Source organism: Rhineura floridana, chromosome 3 (genome assembly GCF_030035675.1).
Source record: "Rhineura floridana isolate rRhiFlo1 chromosome 3, rRhiFlo1.hap2, whole genome shotgun sequence".
NCBI classification, from domain to species: domain Eukaryota; kingdom Metazoa; phylum Chordata; class Lepidosauria; order Squamata; family Rhineuridae; genus Rhineura; species Rhineura floridana.
Genome location: NC_084482.1, coordinates 161983723 through 162003197, shown reverse-complemented (window position 1 = coordinate 162003197; position 19475 = coordinate 161983723). Strand labels below are relative to the sequence as shown.

General features: G+C 40.9%; 1 protein-coding gene across 2 annotated transcripts in view; it reads left to right on the top strand.

Annotated features, from left to right (window-relative positions):
- Window positions 1-19475, top strand: part of GRM7 (glutamate metabotropic receptor 7) — a 728386-nt gene that overhangs the window by 672177 nt on the left and 36734 nt on the right. Inside the window, exon 10 of one of the 2 annotated variants that reach the window (XM_061618543.1) lies at window positions 4194-4249. The exons of the other annotated variant lie outside the window; for it this stretch is intronic. Within the exon in view, the coding sequence (XP_061474527.1) occupies window positions 4194-4204 (11 nt within the window). The 3' untranslated portion in view covers window positions 4205-4249. Of the gene's footprint in view, window positions 1-4193; window positions 4250-19475 lie in introns of those variants that run through there. 2 annotated transcript variants of the gene reach the window in all.

Below are 19475 nucleotides of genomic sequence, written 5' to 3'. Positions count from 1 at the left end.
TTGCTTTCATATGAAACAAAATAGTAATTTTTATTGCACATCTTAATTCCAGATTATACAAAAGTAGCAAAAGGGGGTGAAATCACATTTATCCTGCTTTACTTTATTTACAGTGGCAAATTCAATGATCTTTAGAACCCAAAAAGTGCATGTAATTTTAGTGCTGCTCCTTTCAGACCTGCTGTATGGGTACCATGAATCTCTGGAGGAGGCAGGAGAAGAACCTTGCTCTCAGGTCCCATTCTCAACTTTTGTAAAGCCAAATATCTGAAAAAGTGTCAGCTGTGTATGTGCACAGGCTCCAATCACAACCCCCAAATGCACAGGGTTCTTGCTCACATATACCACATATACCTGTGCAACTGTGGGCACATGGTGAAATTCTGATAGGAGACACCTAAGTATGTAAGCTGGGGATGGGACTACTCCATCTTGTGATATCAGAGGCTCCCCCTCCTCCATGCATTCACCATATATGTCGAGAAGATCTTGAAAGGGCTAATATCTTGAATCTAATGTTTTTAAAAAAACATGCTTGAGGCCTGAAATTAAGTCAATAGCTCCAGCTAGTTGCAGCCTGTAGGAAAGGCCTATGATGCAGCACACCAAATATTATTCTGGCATAACCCCAAATCATTTCCATATCTCTTATACTGAGACAGAGCCTGACTGCTTGTGTCCTTAATTTAGATACTAACTGTTCTTTATGAGCCATATTTGGTTTACAAAGGTTACTATCAGATGTTTTGTGGGATGATGGTGCTTTACAGTGTGTTCCTTTATTTAATGAAGAGATTAGATTTTATGTCTAAGGACAAAACAATTTTCCATAAATGAAAAACAGACATTTTGAACTGTCCACAGGAGATTCACGTACCTCAAAACACTGGGTTGTTTGGTGACCAAAAATAAAGTAAGCTAGCTATTGATAATGCTGTTTTGTTACTAAAAGTTTAATATTTAATAACAGCAGCAGCAAGAAGGTATTAATACTATATTTAAATCTCACAGTGCTTGCACTTTATTTAGGACAGAGAGGCAACAACATGTTTTAATGAAATATAGACCTCAGATAAAGCATGATAATGGAGCATATGAGGTTGCAACAAACATATGCAAGATCACCTCATTATGTATTGCTCCATGTTCAATCATTATTTTGTACCTACAATTGCAAACATCAGTAGCTTTCTACCGCAGTAATTTATTAGTAAAATACTGTCTCTAGTTAAATGATAATAAAGGGTATCTAATAATATGTCACCTAAATGAAATTATGCCAAACATTAATTCTGCCTGAAGTTTAACACCATCGGGGAAGAATTGGTGTAGATTGAATTTATTATTTATTTATTATTAAATTTATATCCCGCCCTTCCTCCCAGAAGGTGACCAGGGCAGCAAGCAAAAACACTAAAAGTGCTTTAAACATATTAACAAAAGACTTTAAAACATATGAAAACAAAACATCTTAAAAAATAATTTAAAAATATCTTAGAAAGCAGTTCCAACACAAACACAGACAGGGATAAGATAACAGAGATGGTGCCTATCTAATATTTAAGGGGAGGGTTCAAGTGCAGTGATTTACTAAAGGCAAAAAAGAGTGTAAGTAAAAGGCTGTTCACTGCAACATGTGGGGGTGATCATTACTTGCACATTATGCTCAACATGTCTTGGCGAATGACATGAAGTGAGCACTCCACCAACAAGTAGCATGTGGTCTCAGAGCAGGCTGGCTGAAATGCATTCAAATATGTATCTAGTTGTGTCTCTCCATTCATGGAAGGCTCTTTGCTCTATAAAAAGGGGGTTGGAGGAGATTTTCACAATTTCCCCCTCACTTGTAGCTGCCCCCGCTGCACCACCTCCCACGCTGTTCCAAAGAATCCACCAACCTTCTAGAGCCAATTTTCTACAGGGGTGCAGGTAGAAGGGGGCAGCAGTGAAAATCACCTTCGGCTTCTGTGGAAGCCTCATTGGGTCATGAGCCTTCCTTGAATGAAGGGAGAACTGGATACAATCCAGAGCTTTTCCAGTCTTTTAATGTTAACAGTTCCACTGATCGCTATTAAAATTATCATCTGATATGTGCATGTTTTCCTCATTGAGTAGCTTTGCTTTGCTAGTACATGTTTGCATTATAAGTATTTTCCATATGTGTTTGCGTTTTTTAAAAAATCATAAAAATTCAGCAGCTTATAATGAACAGAAATGATGGTGGCACAGTTACTTTTTCTTGTTCATTCTCTCATGTGTTTCACTGGCTGAATTTCACAGTATTTGACAAAATAACTCCATCGTTGTTCTCACTTGAAAAGTACCTGTTCTCCTTGATATTCTTGATACCAAGTGGCAACATTGAACAGAACAGGGGTGTAGTTGTCCGGGGGCTCAGAGGGGGTTTAGACCCTTTACTTTTTTAGGAGCAGAATCCCAGCAGGTTCCCTATATCTACAGCATGCTACGAGCCAATCAGCATGAAAGGGGAGTGTGTTAACCACTGAGAATAGTCTTCGAACATGCTTCCTTATTTTTTCCTGCAGATTGGAGCTAATCAGGGGGAAAGGGGGTGAGTCAGCCACTGAGAAGACTCTTCTCAGTAGCTAACACTCTCCTCTTTCCTGCTTATTGGCTCCTGGGAGTGTCTATTGTTGTGGGGAAGGACATTAATAAGGATCTAATTCTCAACCTGCAACAAAAAAGGGGGTGGGGGCATGGCTGTGACTCACATGAAGGACCCTGTACTTCTGAATTTCCCACTACACTAATGGAACAGAAACAAAAAACACCATGTTTAGCTTAATTTAGAGGTTTGTGTTTATTGTCTTTAGTTTCTTTAAAAGATTAATATATTTTCAAAGAAGCAATGAGAAATAAGATCTTAGTTCTTCCATAACGAGAGGGTTCCTTTTTTAAAAAGTAGAATACCTCTTCTCAGAGGAACGACATCTCAAATCTTTCTTTCTTCACAATGTTTAAGAAGCAAAGGAATTTTCCCCAGTAGTGTGACATTCCCCATTAAGAAACTCTCTTCAAGCAGATATGCATACACCCCTTGGGGTAGAGGTGGGATTAATGAAGTAGACAAAACTGTTATTGGGACATAGTGGTTAAAGCATCAGACAATCATAATACAAATAGCACTTACATTATGGTGCCAGAGCAGAACATGAAATGAAGTGCAATAAGCCCGCTAAGCATCAAGAGGCTCTCCCTAAGGAATTACTATCCCCCCCCCCCCGATTTCTCCCATTTTGGGTTTCAGTGTCATTACAGTGCTTGGAAGTGACATGTCATTCCTCCTAATCAGTGAAATTTGGGTTGATGTGTAAGTCAGGCATCAGTTGTTTAGAAGTAAAGGGCGAAGGCCGATGAAACAACTGCTATTTCTGTTTTCTTTTATTCTTCTTTGGGACAGAAGAATAAAGCATTCTGACCTATCTTGTTCTGTTCATTTCCTTTAACATTTCTGCCCAAATACCTGGAATACATGTGACTTCCAGCTAGGCTATACGTTTTGACTTTGTTGTACTTCAGAAGGCTCCAGCTGAAGTTGACTTTTGCAAAACACTCCTGGATACTTTACTCAAGTTGTGATCAATATCAGGCAAAGGTTTGAGATTTAATAGCTTTTTGTGTAGATTTTTGGTGAATTATGGTATGTGTGCATAGCTGATAATTTCTTACATATGTGATTCAGAAGAACTGCTATGCTAAGAGACCTGAGCAATCTGTTTTGCTCAGCATTCCGTGTTCCAGCAATGGTCAATCAGATACCATAAGTACATAACTTAGTGCTATCTACTACTAAGCTACGTTCCAGGTCCTTGTATTAATTTACAAAACCCTAAACAACTTTGGTCCATTAGGGATTTAGGGTTGCCAGGTGTCCGGTTCTTGCCCAGAGACTCTGGTTTTGGGGGTCCTCTCTGGAACTATGAGTGAACCACCTTAGTCTCTGGACTCTTAGCTTTCCTTTTTTTAAAAAATTAAGTTTCTAGGTGGTCTGGTTCAAAAGATATAAATGTCAACTCCCCCCCCCCGCAACTTCTGTTACTATCTGCTGCTCTAATCCCTGCCCTTTAATGTTTTTAGCCAATAAGTGAAGTCAGGGTTGTAGTTCACAAGATTTGTTGACCCCAGGCAATAGCTAAACTCACAGTTTCCTTTTCCTGCTTGTCTCACATCAGGAATTCAGTAAATATATAGCTTTCAGCAGCACAAAGAGTACTTTCTCTGAACAGGATTGGGACTTCCTTCTGAGTAAACATGCATAGGATTGCACTACAACAGAAGATCACAGCAGGATCTTGGTAGGCATAACAGTGTACATGCAGGGTTTTTTTAATTACTTGCAATATGGCATATTATACATTTTATCTTTCAAATAATTTTTGAACAGAAGTTTTAAAAATTGTACATCTGCAGTGTTATATTTTTCTAATTAAGGAGTCAAACAAGTTTAAATTTTACTGGAAGAGGGCAGTTTATTTGTCTTATTCATAACCTGTTTTGAAAACCTTCTCACTATAAAGCTTTTCTGAGAGTAAAGCTGCAATGCTAATTCCACATAATTCTTATAATTTGTTGAAATTAATTAAAAATCAGCCATGTTCACAGAGTACCTGTAATCCCATTACTGACCTTGCCCTATACTGACCTTCATCTTTTGCACTTTAAAAGTTAAAAAAAAATGCTTGGCTGATTTTTAATTAATTTAATACATTTTGGCTGGAACTCAATGATAATGTCTGGCATGCTCAGTAAGAACTGTCAGTGTTCTAAAAGCCAGCCTCACAGCTGCTGGGCTTGCCTAATCAGGGGACCACACCCACACCAGACTTTGATTTCATGTGAGACAGTCATGGCTTCCCCCAAATAATCCTCGGAAGTATAGTTTGTGAAGGGTGCTGAGAGGAGACTCCTATTCCCCTGACAGAGCTCCAATGACCAGAGTGGTTTAACAGTCAGCCACACTAATTGAAGCTTTGTAAAGGGAACAGGGCAGCTCCTAGCAACTCTCAGCACTCTTCACTAACTACACTTCCCAGGATTATGTGGGAGAAGCCATGACTGGCTAAAGTGAAATAAGGGTCTGGTGTGGATGTGGCCAGGGACAGCTTTGGTTTAAATTTGGGTGGGAGACTACATGTGGTTGCTGTAAAATAAAAAGGTGGGGGAAATGCTGAAAAACAATTATATTGTTAAGAATGTTTTCCTTTTGGGAACAAAAGGGGCTTCCCCTCAGCCCAGTGCCTACCCTCCCAATCTCCTCCCCCTGCCCTCTCCATCCTGCCCTCCTCCTCCCCTCCCTGCTCCTCCCCCAGGTCAGTTTCACCTACCTAAAGCATGATTGCATAGGAGTAAATCCCATTGAACTCAATAAGCATGTAAATGATCAGACCTGCCTTTCCCCTCCTTCTCCTCTCCTCTCCCTTCTTCCTCCCCTGCCCACTCCAGCCCTCCATGCTCAGAGGCACATGTTACCAAATTCTTCCAAGCTACACAGGAAGTGTATTGGACTGTGAAAGACCAAGCCAAATTGTGTTTGCATTTTGACAAATTTGTGGGGCTGTAGAGGAAGTCAGGTCTCCTGCTCCCCTGGTGCATTCACTATAGCTGCCCAATTTCCTTTTTTAAAAAAAAAAGTTTGATAGAAATATCTGTTGGGTATAGGTACGTTCTTAAACCACATGGGGTTTTTGCCTTTTAGTGAGTTTAGATTAAAAGTTTACTAAAAGGATAAAGAAAGGTTAATATGAAAGTTTTAATATATGAATGGTTACGTGGACACAAAGCAACTCCCCAAAGAAATAGAGTACAGGAAAATACCATAAAAAGATTGCAGCCCTCCTTTCTTAATTCTCCAGTATTCCACATTACTATTGTGAGATCCTACCCAATCTGAATGTGAAAGCAAGATTCTGGTCAGTTATAGTCTCATGCTGCCTCACTTCTCCTGGTCTAATACACAAATATTTCAAAGCATCAAAGAAAGACAATTGGACTAATCGTATGACAGACATAGCTTATGTGCAACAACCTTTACTAATTAAATTGTGACAACTAACAAGTTGTTATTCTGGACAGGTCAATCTATGATTCAGCCAGCGATTCAACCCCATAATCCCCAAATGAACTATGAAATGATTTTTATTTTAAACACAATCCATTTCCTTTATAATCACCATAACTTGAACTTCAACATTAAAATAAAATTGATGCCTAATGTGCTTCAAGAGTAGGCTTGATATATTTGGAACTTTTCCTACATACTTCTCTCCTGAGACTTACTACCAATTATTATTTTACCAACAATGCAGCTGAAACAGACAAAATTGGCAATTTTTGTTGTCTTCCTCTTGCTCAGGGCAGCAAAATGCTAGGACCTCATTTAGGATGAGTAAAACCTCATGTAGGATGTGTGTAAACAATATACACTGTCTGTGGAACCCCATCAGTGTATTGTGAATGACATATGCATGGAATGAAAACATCCCATATTCTACTTCAGAGAATGAAGTAGACCCCACTGTACAACCACTGCTATGCTGTGTTCTTTGTTTGTTCATTTCTATTGGTTTCTAACATCCTTGGCATGTTGTTGCCTATTTCATCTCTTTAGGGTGGGAAAGTAGGGGGACTTGTAAGACAGTCAAACTAACAAAGTCTGGAAGGCCATGAAAACCAATAGCATAGCTGAAGGGAACTTGATTCTGGATGTAATGTTTTAGCTAGTACAAACAGTCCCAGGTGTTTCTGGAATGCATCCAATGTATTCCTCTGATATCTGGACACCTTCTCTTACGTTCAGAGGTACCTGAAGCTTTTTGTGAACTGGTTTATTCATTGTTCCTTTACAGGATTGTAATCTGTACATTAACATACCCCACAGTCTTTTTGATATGACTAAAACTAGATCATAAATAAAGGGTGATATCCAATGTCATGCAAGTGGACTTCCCTTTACACAACAGGAATTCCACTCTCCCACCTTGCAACCCCACCTCATGTCCCCCTATCTGTTCTGGAGGACACCTACACCTTGCAACCTTTCAGAACAGATTTTGAAGGCCTGCAGAGAGCTACAGAAAAGATGAAACAGAGGGGAAATCCTGCTGCGCAAGCAGAAGTCCTTTCTGCTGGAGGCTGAAACCATTTGATGTCATCCAAAATAAATAACATATCTATTTAAATGTATGGATTATATATACCAATATATTTACTTTTCCTATAGACTGCATACCACCTGTAAGAAAGAGTGTACAAAAATCTGTTACTTGGTACACTATTCCACCTACAGTATAGCTCTTGCCTGCTTTCTTAGAAGGTAAGATAAAGATCTAACTTTTACTGCTTATTTTTTTTAAAAAAAATATGAAGTTTAAATGTTAAGAATGTGCATTGGCTTTAATGCAATAAGATGATAATGGAACTAAAGATGTTCACACTGCGCTAATAAAAACTAACCCATGAAAAATACTATGCAAATTAAAATCTTAGAGGAGGCAAAGCCAGCTAATATAAGTCACATAAGAGTATAGAGCAGGGGTGGGGAACCTTATGCCCATGAGCCCAATGTCTGTCTGGCCCTTGGGCCTCTCCCCAGGCTACAGTTCAATACAGAATACTGTCACTGTAAGCAGGTATGCCAGAGGGTTATGGATTATGAGAAGCTGTAGGTGTTTTCATATGACACACTCCATGCATATTCAGTAAAGGGGAGGAAGAGGATTACAACTGCTGGCCAGGTCCCTCCTGCTGAACATGTCTTTTGCAGTGGCAATATGTTTAGTGTGAGTTAGGATCCTAAATGTATATACTTCCTTGTGATCAGGAACCCTGGACTAACCAGGGTTCCTAGTTGTGTATATAGCTGTATGTGCATTGGATCCTTTCTCACTAATAACAAAAGTTTGGCTGCCAGGGGACATGGCCTTCAGGAATGATGCTGCTCCATTTTATGCATTCACTAAAAATGGGAGAGAGGGAATCATGTGAAGACCTCTTAAGTGGTGTGGGATTAAGCTGCCTCACTAAAGTTTTTATTATTGCAACTAAGTTCCTGAACCAATATGCAATTATGCATTAGTGGTATAATTCTCAAAGTTTGGTCCAAGTTTTGAAATAAAAATATCACAGCAGTATTAGCATAGCTCTCTATCTGTTAATTAATGCTGCAAGCCTATACCTTGGAGTAAGACCCAATGAACTTAGTTCTGAGTAGACATGTATACTGGGGAGGGCAGCTATGAGAGAACTAGAAAAGGTCCCCAATTGCAAAGATGTGTCACTGAACACTAAAGTCAGGATCATTCAGACCATGGTATTCCCGATCTCTATGTATGGATATGAAAGTTGGACAGTGAAAAAAGCGGATAGGAGAAAAATCAACTCATTTGAAATGTGGTGTTGGAGGAAAGCTTTGCACATACCTTGGACTGTGAAAAAGACAAATAATTTGGTGTTAGAACAAATTAAACCAGACGTATTACTAGAAGTTAAAATGAGGAAACTGAGGTTATCATACTTGGGACACATCATGAGAAGACATGATTCACTAGAAAAGACAATAATTCTGGGAAAAACAGAAGGGAGTAGAAAAAGAGGAAGGCCAAAAAAGATGGTTTGATTCCATAAAGGAAATCACAGACCTGTACTTACAAGATCTGAACAGGGTGGTTCACAACAGATGCTATTGGAGGTTGCTGATTCATAGGGTCGCCGTAAGTCGTAATCGACTTGAAGGCATATAACAACAACACAGACATGTATAGGATTGTAGTGCACATAAATGTTTTGCATATACAATTAATAAATATTTCTTTATAGAGGATAATGCATGGGGTTAATTTTAAAAGTTTGGTGAAAATTACTTTTTAGTGGCTTCAGCTATAGGAAGTTACTACAGAGTTGTTTGGAAAATGTTTGAATTGTTTTTATAGCAGGCTAATCAGTCCAGCCTAACAAGTTTTCATTTCAATTTTTGAAAAAGAGGTTGGGAGAACAATGGTAAATTTAATATATTTAAATGAAAAACGTTGGTAAGCGTATCTTTAAATTCTTGTGTTACTGCACAATAAACTTATCATGACCTACTCAGATACAACAAATGACTGAGTTAAAGGTATTAATAAAGGAGTGTTCTCAACAGGAGCAAGCACAAATGGTTAAGACTGCAACCCTATGCCCACTTACCTATTCAGTTAGCACAATGAAGTCAATGTGCTTCACTGAACCTTTTAGTAGAGGGGTATAGGATTGGACTGTAAAACACTGATTTTGTTCTTAATAAAGAGTTAATTCTTCAGAACTTTGAGAGGATTTCTACGAACATAGGAAGAGCCCTACTGGATCATACCAAAGCCCATCTAATCCACAGATGCCAATGGAAAGCCACAAGCAGGACATAAGCGCAGCAACACTCTCCTCACTTACATTCCCCCATTCAGAGGCTTACTGCCAGTACAGAGTCATCATGACGAGCAGCTATTGATAGCTTTATCCTCCTTAAATTTGTCTAATCCTATTTAAAACCATTCATCTCTTCATTTTGTGGTAGCAAATTCCATAGTTTATCTATGCACTGTATGAAGAAGTACTTCATTTTGTCTATTCTAATTTTTTCTAACATTCAGCTTCATTGGAAAGCCCAGATTCTAGAATTATGCAAGGGAGAAAAACGTCATTCTCTCTACTTTCTCCTTACCATCCCTAATGTTATTCATCAGTCTATATCTGTCTCCCCTTTACTTGCCTTTTTTTCTAAAAAGCCCCAAATGTTGTAACCTTTCATGATAGGGGAATTGCTCCAGTCCCTTGTTCTACAATATCCAGTTCTATAATCTCTCTTTTGTGATGTGGTGATCAGAAGTGTACACGGTATTCCAAGTGAGATCACATCATAGATTTTTATAACTGCATTATATCTGCAGTTTTATTTCCGTTTCATTTCCTATTGATCCCTAACATAGATTTCACCTTTTTCACAGCTGCCACACACTGAGTCACCATTTTCACTGAGCTATCCACCATGATAATCTGTTTTCTGGTCATTCGCTGCCAGTTCAGACCCTATAATATGCATGTGAAATTAGGATTTTTAAAGTTATAATGATGATGATGACTAAAGTGCATCACTTCCAGTCTTCTTTACATTGAACCACATTTGCAATTTAAATGCCCATTCACTCAGTCTACACAGTTCCTTTTGGAGCTTCTAATAAATGTGGTGTTGTTATTTTGTTGCCCTGTACAAGAGAGAGTCAGTGTGTTGTACTGGTTACAGTGTTGGACTAGGACCTGGGAGATCACTGGATGGCCTGGGCCAGTGAATGTCTCTCAGCTTAACCTACCTCACAGGGTTGCATGGGAATTAAATGAGGAGAGGGTGAACTGTGTACACCACCTTGAGTTCCTTGGAGGAAAAAGTGGGATATAAATATAAAAATAAATAAAATAATATAAAATTGGTGTCATTAGGTAACTTGGCCACCTCACCCCCAACTCTAAATGATTTATGAACAAGTTTAAAAGCTCTGGTCCCTATACAATTCCTCGGGGGAACCTACTTCTTACTCCTCTCATGGATGGGTTCCTCGTTGCGCATGTGCTGTGCCCACTTTCCTGTGTGTGTTGTTGTTTAATGCCAGATCAGTACACAATAATGAGTTTATTGTGGATGAAGGTGCCGATTTGGTGTGCATTACTGAGACCTGGGTGGATGAGCTGGAAGTAGTTGATCTGACCCAGCTTTGCCCACCTGAATATTTGGTGTAACACTAGCACAGGCTACAGGGACAGGGGAGACAGGAAACTAGGGTTGCTGCTGGTGTACGTCCACCCTGCTGCCCGGCACCTTCTTTGACTGACCCGGTGGAGGCCATCTCAGCTGTGGTACTGGAGGAGCCCAGAATGATAGTCCTGGGTGATTTCAATGTCCATGCTGAGGCTGCCTCTAATGTTCCAACTTGGGACTTCATGGCCTCCATGGGGCTGTCTCAAGTTGCCACTGCCCTGATGCATAGGGCAGGGTACACTCTCAACTTAGTTTTTGCTCCAGATGGAGGAAGGGGTGGTCTGGAGATAGGGGGGTGGATGTCACCCCATTGTCAGGGTCAGACCGCTTCCTGGTGAAGTTTAGACTTGTGGCTCCAATCCTTCTCTGCAGGGGTGGTGTACAGATTAAGATGGTCCTTCCCTGGAGAACAATGGGATCCACTGGATTCTTGAATGCCCTGGGGGAGTTCCCAGTAGATAGAGCAGGTGACCCTGTTGAAGCCCTTGTCAACCTGTGGAACAGTGAGGCGTGTCAGGATCTTGACACAGTTGCCCCCTAATGCCCTCTCCGGCATTGTGGAGCCCAGTTTGCACCTTGGTACACCAGTGAGCTAAGGGCAATGAAACAGGCTAGAGCCCAAGTGGCGAAAGACATGCTGTGAGACTGATCAGGCACAAGTAAAACATCATAACTGTGCCTACTGTGTGGTGGTGAGGGCGGGAAAGAAGGCCCACTTCTCTGCCTCCATCGCATCCTTAAGTAGCCATCCAATGGAACTTTTCCGTATTGATGGGGTCTGTTGACATCAACTCCAGAAAATGGAGTCTTAGACCCTTCAGAGGCCCACTGTGAATTGTTTGCAAGGCACTTTGAGGATAAAGTTGCTCACCTCCATAGCAGTCTTCATGCCCCATCCACATCTACTGTAGTCCACAATGAGATGTTCAGTGCAACATCTGCTGCAACTTCTGGTGAACAGTTTCAGTTGATGCGGCCTGATTACATAGACAAGGTGCTTGCAATGATGTGGCCAGCATCATGTTCTCTTGACCCTTGCCCTTCTTGGTTATTAACGCTTGCCGAGGGGGGTTGACTGAGTGGATCCAGGGTGTGATCAATGCATCATTGCGGGAGGGACTGGTTCCAGCTGCCCTGAAAAAGGTGATCTGACCACTCCTGAAAAAACCCACCCTGGACCCATTGGTCTGCGACAATTATCAACCAGTTGCAAATACCCCCCTTTTAGGGAAGGTGATTGAGAGGGTTGTGGTGCAGCAATTGCAAGTACTCTTGAATGACACAAATTATCTTGACCCATCCTAGTCTGGGTTCAGGCCTGGTTATGGGACTGAATCGGCCTTGGTCTCCCTGATGGATGACCTTTATCGGAAGAAGGACAGGGGGAGTGCGACCCTGTTACTCTTACTTGATCTCTCAGCAGCTTTTGATACCATTGATCGTGGTATCCTTCTGGGCCGACTTGGTGAGATGGGTATTGGAGGCACTGTTTTACAGTGGTTCTGATCCTATCTCCAAGGTCGTTTTCAGAGAATAGCATTGGGTGATTGTCTTTTGGCCCCCTGGCAGTTGTGCTGTGGGGTGCTGCAGCGTACCATCTTGTCCCTCATGCTGTTTAACATCTATATGAAGCCCTTGGGAGCAGTCATCAGGAGCTTTGAGGCGAGGTGTCAGCAGTACACTGATGATACCCAGCTCTATTTCTCTGTAACATCTGAATCAGGAGAGGCCATGCAAGCCCTGGACTCGGTGGTGGGCTGGATGAGGGCCAATAAACTGAGTCTGAATCCTAGCAAGACAAAGGCGCTGTGGGTTGGTGGTTCCCGAGTTCAGATAATTGGTCAGTTGCCTGCTTTGGATGGGGTCATACTCCCTCTGAAAGAGCAGATCCGTAGTCTGGGGTTGCTCCTGGATCCACCTTTGTCACTAGAGGCGCAGGTGACCTCTGTGGCTAGGAGTGCCTTTTACCAGCTTCGGATGGTAAGACAGTTGCGGCCATTTCTGGACAGGGATAGCCTGACCACTGTTGTCTATGCACTGGTAACCTCCAGGCTGGATTACTGTAATCCGCTGTATGTGGGGCTGCCCTTGAGGTTGGTCCGGAAACTGAAGCTGGTGCAAAATGCGGCAGCAAGACTGCTCACTGAAGCAGGGTATCGCCAACATGTCACCCCACTGCTGAAAGAATTTCACTGGCTGCGCATTTGCTACTGGGCCAAGTTCAAGGTTCTAGTTTTGGTGTACAAAGCCCTGTACAGCTTGGGACCAAGATATCTGAAAGACAGTCTTATCCCGTATACGCCCAGTCAATCACTGCGCTCTGCAGGTGAGGGCCTCCTGCAGATACCATCTGTACAACATAGGAAATAGACCTTTAGTGTGGCAGCACCTACCCTGTGGAATTCCCTACCCTTAAATATTAGACAGGTGCCATCTATGTTATCTTTTCGGCAGCTATTGAAGACCTTCCTCTTTCAACAAGCCTTTTAAGTTGAGACCTTATCCCAGTCTGCTTCTGTGTTGGAATTGCCTTTTTAAAAAATGTCTTTTTAAAACATGTTTTTAAAATTGTTTTGTTTTAATGTATTTTAAAGTCTCTTTCTATGATGTTTTAAAGTGTTTTTAGTGCTTTTGTTTGCCGCCCTGGGCTCTTGCTGGCAGGAAGGGCAGGATAGAAATCAGATAATAAATAAATAAACTCTCCTTTGTGAGAACTGTCCATTTATTCTTAACTGTGCTTCCAACTCTTTAATCAGTTACCTATCCATAACAGAACCTGTCCTCTTAACCCATGACTGCTAAGCTTGCTCAGGAGTTTTTGGTAATACACATTTTGAAAGTCCAAGTCCACAATGTCTACAGATCATCTCTATCCACAAGCTTATTGATACTGTCAAAATAATTCTGAACAGCATACCTTTGCAGAAGCCATACTAGTTCCTCTTCAGCAAGACTTGCTCTTGTGTATTAAGGGTTACCAACTCTGTGCCCACAGATTCCATGGTGCCCACAAGGCATTCCTTGATGCCCCTGGGTACCGTGGCGCATGTGGGTACTGGACTGATAATATATTATGGGGAAATTTGGGGGGAGGGTTTTTAATGGCAGAGCAGTTGCTGGAACTGGAAGGACCCCCTCCCTTGCATTCTGGTTGGTTTTGAAGGATTTTTTTGGGGGGAAGGATTGAAATGGCATGGATGTCTTCCTGCTTGCCTAGCGGTACATTCTGTTTGCTTGCTTCTTGCCCACTTGCCTTGTGGAGCTGGTGATGGGCTCTTGCTTCACCCCATGAAGGGGCTCTGCACATATGTGACTGAGAGATGCCACTGGGCAGAGAAAGAAGGAGAGGTGTATGTGTAATATGTGTGCATGTGTGAAAGAGAGGGCAGAGGTATGTGTGAATGTGTGTTTTGTATGTGTGCTCTGTGTGTGTGTGTGTGTGTGTGTGTGTGTGTGTGAGAGAGAGAGAGAGAGAGAGAGAGAGAGAGAGTATAAATGTATGGTATGTGTGAGAGAGGAGGAGATGCACTTGCGCATAGAGAGGAGAGATGTGTATGTGCCTCTATGTGTGTGAGGGAGGGAGGGAGATGCATATGTGTCTGGTTTGTATATGTGGACACTGTGTATGCATGTGGAGTCTTCTTTTCCTCTTTTAGTATGCCTTTGATTTTCTTTACATCTCAAAGTCTCAGCTCCTAGCTAGTTTCCCATCACTCTGAGTATTTTGCTCAGGCAGGGTGATGTCCCCAGTACTAAATTACATTGATTTTATGCCATTTTATAAAAGCACCTTTCTAATTTGGACAGAATTGGGCAGGTTCATTTCAGTTTGGTAGACTGGCCATCTTAGAAACTGAAAATTGACTATTTCTGCCTGATAAATTATTTCCCTATAAATAAATGCATATTACTGATTTCTTAGCATTTCTTTCATTTCTTAGATCCTTAGGTCAAACTAATTCATAAGTCCTCATCCCAGCCCTATCTGGGGGTTGTGGGTCATTTTTTGTACTTAGTGAGAGGAGATGGGGTCCAGCATTGACACAGCGGATCAGTGACAGATGCTGGGGCTCTGTTGTCCAGCTCTATTGCAGTATACACTATTATCCTTGAGATTACCGGATTCCCGCCAGGCAGACTGAGCAATGTCTAGGATGAATTGAAGTGGGAAACTTGCCTTTCTTTCTCTATAGTTGAAAGGCTGTGTCCTTAACTTTCCTTGTTAGGCATTCTGGGATAGTGTAACTTCTCTGCCATGATCCTAAAATTTCTATTGCTAAGGAAAACTTTGAGAACAAAACCACCTTTTTTAAAAAAAGGAAGTTTCTTGCTAATTGTGACTGCTGGGAAACACATCAAGCAGAAGCTCAAATGAGGAGGGGCTTCCCTTTTTGGTGGTGGCACCATATCCTTCCCAGAGTGGTTTGAATGACAACTTCACTATGGTCTTTTTAAGTGAAAACCTTGTTCTCTGAGGCCTTTGAATTACAATCCACTGAGAGCTTCAGTTTTTGTAGAAGTCTTCCGATGTTGGGCTTCATGCCAGTTTAATTGTTTAATTTTAGTGGTTGTGTTTTATGCTGATTTTAATTGGAGGGGGTTTTGCTGGGTGTTTTGCTTTAGTGACTAATTTTATTTTGGATGTAGCGTTTTTAATGACTTTGGATTTTATTGTGTAAATAGCCCAGAACTAGGTAGACAGGGCAGTATACAAATGTAATAAATAAATAATTCATTTTTCCTAAACAGTTTATTTAAGTGCCTTGAACAAAAGCTGGACCATGAGAACTCATCCCTCTCATTGGTAGAGGCAAAACTGGAATGAAAATCCTTTCAGTTCTGCATCTGCCTCTCTGAAGTGTTGCACCTCAAAGGCTTCAGTTTCCTGAGTTTCAGGCCAGCAGCAATCTCACTTTCCTCATACACAATTCGCCCTACTTTCAAAATAGGACAGATATTCACAGCACTCATGGCTTTACTTGTGGTCCCTTGGCATTTAAATTTCTTCAGCAGCAATATTCCCCCCCAAAAAACCCCAATAATATTGTAGCTCTTCAGTAGTCCATAGTTATTTGAATTTGTGCATAATTGCCAGCAAGAGGTCAGCCAATTCTTCAGCTGATATAAAGCACAATACACTTATCCAAGCCCACCAAGTTATCATTAATGTTTTTCTTTGTCTTTTGTCTTTTAAATAACACATAATATGGACAGATAAATTTAAATATGTTCTTATACAAAGAAAACCTTCACATGTTCAATTTGAGACACAGCAATAAATACCACTGGTATGTACTGAGACTAAATATCAGTCTACTTATATTCTAAGCCTTATGCTTCAGAACATTATAAACCAATAGTTTCTGGTATAAACTTTAAGTTTCTACAATATTCAGTAAAATTATACCACAACGCAAAACTGTTGTATTTCTGTTTCTGTTCCTTAACACTAATGTAATGAGTTAGTTTAGCCATTACAGCAGATTCCCAGTTTTTCTACCCATTCTTGTATGGCTGGAGTACCAGACAAATCTCTACCTTTTTGCAACAAGTATTCTCGGTGAAGTCAGCATATGTGAAACCATCAACCCTTCAACATAATTTAAATGCTGGATGAAGGGGGGCCTTCAGAGCCTAAGATTTTATTAATTTGACCTTTAATTTTTTCCCCAGTACTTAGTTGTATCAGAGTCCACCACATGTGAAAAAGATCTCCGTGTTGTTTCTGACACTCCAACAGGTAGTTGGATTTTTTAAATTTTATTTTCTAAATATGAACTGGAGTAATATATCACCTACTCGTTATCTTAAAACAGTTCTCCCTTATGCTCATATTTAAACAAAACCTATGGGCCTTTTTCCATAGATTTTCCCTGGCAACCAGAGGTGTATTTTGACCGAATTCTGAGCCCATTTTATCATGTTATCTTTTATTTGTTCCAGTTCTGTGTCAAATATGTTGAGTAGTTGATATATTTTTACTAACTTGTGTTTTTTTAGTCTTTACTATAAGTTGTTCAAATTCTGTCTTTTCTCTTACCTGATGCTTAAGCCTAATACAATTATGAATACTATGTGGGATTTGGAAAAACCAAACCAAGGAGGACCTCTTTCTTGCAGTTTTTCCTGGATAGAGACAAAAGGAAGTACTTCTTTACTCAGCGCATAGTTAAACTATGGAATTTGCTCCCACAAGATGCAGTAATGGCCACCAGCTTGGACGGCTTTAAAAGAAGATTAGACAAATTCATGGAGGACAGGGCTATCAATGGCTACTAGCCATGATGGCTGTGCTCTGCCACCCTAGTCAGAGGCAGCATGCTTCCGAAAACCAGTTGCCGGAAGCCTCAGGAGGGGAGAGTGTTCTTGCACTCGGGTCCTGCTTGCGGGCTTCCCCCAGGCACCTGGTTGGCCACTGTGAGAACAGGATGCTGGACTAGATGGGCCACTGGCCTGATCCAGCAGGCTCTTCTTATGTTCTTATGTTCTTATATTGGAAAAAAATTGTTGTTGCCTTTTATTTTATCTAAGATTGATTCCAGAGGTGTTGGATCTGGACTCAATATCTGCTTGTATGAGTCTCAATTTTTTTAGAATTGGATTATATAAAATTACTATAGCCAGCGTGGATTTTTCACATTCCGCAATGTTAAATGAAAATGCCGCCATGCCATTCTGGTGCTTCCCATAAGCTCATTTCAAAACAAAATCTTAAAAAACTGATACTCCTGAACTGAGAAATGCTTGCTTAACAACCCTCTAAATGTTCATGGTGATACACAAAACAAAGAATCAAGAGTTCAAAGTGTAAAAAGAGAGAGAGAGAAAACCAGACCCCTTTGGGACTTTTTCTGTTAGAGTTCTCATAATTTGTTGCAATTCATTAAAAATCAGCCATGTTCACAGAGTACCTGTAATCCTCGTATTGATCTTGCCCCAAACTCTGACCTTCCTCTTCTGCAGTTTAAAAGTTTAAAAAACGCCTGGCTGATTTTTAATTAATTTAAGAAATTTAGCATTGAACTCAATGATAATGTCAGGCATGCTCAGTAAGAACCAACTGTCAGTGTTCTAAAAGCCAGACTCACAGCTGTTTGGCTTCCCTAATCAGGGGGCCACACCCACACCAGACCTTTCCCACTGAACTCCCCTATTCCTTTTCCCTCCTTCTCTGCCCACTCCAGGCCTCCCTCCCCATGGTCAGTTTTACCTATTCTAAGCATGATTGCACGGGAGTAAATCCCACTGAACTCAATAAACATGCAAATGATCAAACCTGCCTTCCTCCTCCCGGTCCCCTCCCCCTCCTGCCTGTTCCCCTCCTCCCCTCCCCATCCCCTGTGATCAGTTTTACATATCCTAAGCATAATTGCAGGGGAGTAAATCCCACTGAACTCAGTAAGCATGCAAATGATCAATCCACTCTCAGCAAATTTGCACAGGATGCCATTTCCTGCCTCCCAGATTAAAAAGCAGAGAAATTCACTAAATTGGCAAAAAACCTTGCAGTTTATGATTGTCCCTACCGCAAAGAGATATTTCTATCAAACTTTTAAAAGCAGGGAAATTGGGCAGCTATAGTGAATGCATCAGGGGAGCAGGAGACCTGACCTCTTCTCTGAGATATTGTACTGCCCTACAAATTTGTCAAAATGCAAACACAATTTGGGTTGGTCTTTCATAGTCCAATCCACTTGCTGTGTAGCTTGGAAGAATTTGGTAACATAAAAATAAAATAAAAATAAAACAATTAATTCACATAAGGTCCTGCAATAACAATCAAAGAAGCTTTGTTTCCAAATATGTTTCTGGATCAAGTAGGCCATTTGTCAGGATATTCAAGTGTCTAGTGAAGTGCTTGGTGTCACTGACCTTGCTGTCTCCACAGCCGGGGTTGAGTGCTTACAGAGTGATTTTTCTGTGTGTTGCCTTTCCCATCCATTCTTCTAGACCAGTCACTCTTCCTCTTCCTCACCGCCATCCATTTTCAGATCTAGCCCTTCCAGACAGTCAGTGTTGCATGCCTGAAGAACGGCTAGTTATCTTTTAATGTGACCACTAAATTGTGGATTGGTTTGGTTTCTGCAGGAGCGGTGTTTGCTGTTAAAGGGTAGATATCAATGAATTTCATGTCAGAGACATAAAAATGTCCCATTTTTCCTTTTTTCCTAGTGGTTAGAATCTTGAACTACATATGTACCAAATTTCAGCAACCATGACAATATTGCCCCGGAAATCATTTGTTCAGTGAAGTCTTAGAGTCTGCATACTAATATGATATCAGCCCTGCATGGAGACTTGAGTTTAGGTCCACTAAATACGTCCATTGATTTGAACAAGACAGACAGCCATGCACAAAGTTAAAATGGTGCATATGTCTTTGTAGGGCTGGAACTGGGTGACATAACCCTGCAAATGTTCTGCTGCATTGGAATGAATAGAGCTTGTTCCAGCAGGATTTTTAAGGATCGGTAACTTCTTTTCCTAATACATTGCTGCAGAATGCCTCTCCATCTGGGCAGTTAAAAAGCTGTTCATTGTGTACATTAGCAATTCACATAATTATTGATTACAGCATCAGCCCTTACCATCTGTAAGGTGTTTCCTTACAGGCCAAGCCCTGCTATGCCACTCACATTAGCTAGTGTATTAATTTAGTTGTCAATGGATGTTT